Source organism: Otolemur garnettii, unplaced genomic scaffold, assembly GCF_000181295.1.
Source record: "Otolemur garnettii isolate 467f Iridium unplaced genomic scaffold, OtoGar3 scaffold00018, whole genome shotgun sequence".
Lineage (NCBI taxonomy): Eukaryota > Metazoa > Chordata > Mammalia > Primates > Galagidae > Otolemur > Otolemur garnettii.
In genome coordinates this window covers 21,078,358-21,080,755 of record NW_003852413.1, presented here as the reverse complement: position 1 = coordinate 21,080,755, position 2,398 = coordinate 21,078,358, and the positions used below count along the sequence as shown (strand labels likewise).

The 2,398-nt window shown below is 48.1% G+C and overlaps 1 protein-coding gene across 3 annotated transcripts in view; it reads left to right on the top strand.

The window, feature by feature from the left end:
• Nucleotides 1-2,290, top strand: part of TMEM106A (transmembrane protein 106A) — a 9,311-nt gene extending 7,021 nt beyond the window's left edge. For all 3 annotated transcript variants that reach the window (XM_023511009.1, XM_003786306.3, XM_023511008.1), the window contains 2 exons: nt 341-394; nt 741-2,290. In XM_023511009.1, coding sequence (XP_023366777.1) covers nt 341-394; nt 741-861 — 175 coding nt within the window. In that variant the 3' untranslated portion in view covers nt 862-2,290. The remainder of the gene's footprint in view (nt 1-340; nt 395-740) is intronic.
• Nucleotides 2,291-2,398: the final 108 nt, after the last annotated feature.

Genomic DNA, 2,398 nt, shown 5'->3' with positions numbered 1-2,398 from the left:
AAAAAAAAAAAAAGAAAAACAAACTGGAATTGGTTAATCTTTACAGTATGTGACCTTGGACTCTTCAGTCTGAATCTCTGAGAAAGATGAATGTCTTTTTCTGCTAAGGGAGGGGCCAGCATGTGCCTAGACCAAGCAAGTGGAGATTAGAGCGATATTGCAGCAGGGTGGCTATGCTCACCTTAAAAGGGGGGTAAAGAGGTGGGAGTGGCATCTTGGGGGCCCCTAATAAAAGGAGAGGTCTGGGGGACAAAAGGAGACCTTCAGCTATCATCCTGTGAACTTGTGACAGGCTGCTCAATGTGAATGTGATCCTGTGTTCTCTTTTTCTCTTTCTCAGCAAAATATGTACCTGGCTGAAAATCAAAGTCCACCATGTACTTCTGCACATCCAGTAAGTAGTGCTTGGAGCTCTCATGTCCCTCCTGCCTTCAGTCTTACCTCAGTTCCACTCATGGGGGAAAAAAATTTTTGTTGGACCTTGGGAATAACTAGTACAGCCCCTTTTCTAGATCTCATCTTGCTTATAAGTTATTGGGGTAACAGCCATAAGGCTGTCTAGGAGTTGCTGGAACACAGATGGGGCAGCTCTTCCAGGTACCTTGGCTGAGTGGGGAGCAGAGGGAAAGGAGAGGAAGGTCTGAGGGAGCCAACTCCCCTCCCCTCCCCGAGACAGCAGAATAGGGCCAGAAATTTCCTCTTTCTCCCAGACATGGCCATAATGCCTGCTTCCTCTCCAGGGGCACCTTGACCTGTTCCTACCTGAGCCATTCAGAGCAGCTGGTCTTCCAGAGCTATGAATACGTGGACTGCCGGGGAAATACGTCAGTCCCCCACCCACCGGTCCCTCACCCACCGTGACCTGCCTGCTGTCCCCATACTATAGGCACTTGTGAGCCTGGTCTGTATCTCCCACAACTCCATGCTGATCAAGGAAAGACTATAGTGGCTTTGCCAGAGGAAAAGTCCTGCCTTATTATACCCTCACTCCACATGCCTCAGCATGGGAAGCTTGCTGAAGTTAACGTCACAGGCCTGTGCACACATGCACATACCACATGCTTGCATCCTCTGATTTCCCCAAGTTCTTTCAGGAGCAAGCATCAAATCCTACCTTGTTCTTTCATGAGGGAAATCTGACCTGACATTTTATTGAATTGCCTTAGAGTTCCTGGAGTGGGCCCTTGGCCTTTCTGTACTGTGCACCTTGGTTTTCCTGCTCTATTGGGCCTGGCTCTCCTGTCAGTATGTTTTATCTGGCTTTTAAAACATAGATCCTTTTCAAATTTTCCACTAGTGAGGAGAAAGTGACTTTGGGGACACCCACTATTGTCTCCAAAGCCATTTTAGGGGACCATAGATGCTTTCCTGTGCCTGTCTACTTTGGTCATGTGGCAAAGTGATGGTGATGGCCAGCTCCTCTCTGGTAACTTGTCCCTTGTCATCTGACAGTAATATTCGCAAAGGCCCTTGGGCGTTCTGTCCTTCCTGGTTAATGACTGTCCCTGGTTCTAAGGAAGACAGAGATGTTCTCCAGCTAAAGCTTCTCTTCTCTATAAAATAGTTTTACTGGTCTCTTCATAGCCAAAGTAGGAGACAAGGGAGCCACTGGGACCCCTTGGAGCTATACAGGAAAAACAGAGCCAAAGGATGAGTAATTTTAAAAGGTGTTTATTAAAGGAGAGTTTCTGAGCCCATTTGAGTAGACACAGACAGGTCAAACAGTGTGCCCAGCTGCTGTGTTCTGAAAGCCCACAGGAGATGGAGCTGTCAGTGTCCATCCAACACCGCTGGGCTCTGTTCTGCCCCCAGCTCAGCACCAGGGTACATTCCTGGGCTTTGACAGTCTCATCAGCAGGGACTGGTCTGGACCCCTCACTTTTCCTGTCACTCAGGTGGAGGTCAGCCCCAGATAACATCTTCCCCTTGGATTCCTGAGGGGAACTGGTTTCTGTATTTTAGTGGAACCAGAAAGGTTGTTTTTCATTAAAGGTGACTGGGTCTTTATCATTCAGACAGGTGGAGATAGGAACAGAGGTAGGCAGGGAAAGTTGAATTAAATTAGAATGGGAAGAGAGGAGGAAATGGTGATATAACTCAGCTGGCTGGAGAACAAGGGAAAGGAAGGTCTGTCACCAAGCTGAGGCTACAGTGGTGATGGCAAGAGCACAGAGGTCCAGGGAGGCCAGGCAGGGCTGTGTGTGTAGGTCACTAAATGTAAAGCTTTAAATTTATATTGCATCCAATAAACTATACTTAACAGTATTCCAAACAGTCTTCTGGATCTGGTTTGAAGGTAGTATGGGCTCAGTGCCTGTGGCTCAAGTGGCTAAGGCGCCAGCCACATACACCTAAGGTGGCGGGTTCAAATCCAGCCCGGGCCCACCAAACAACAATG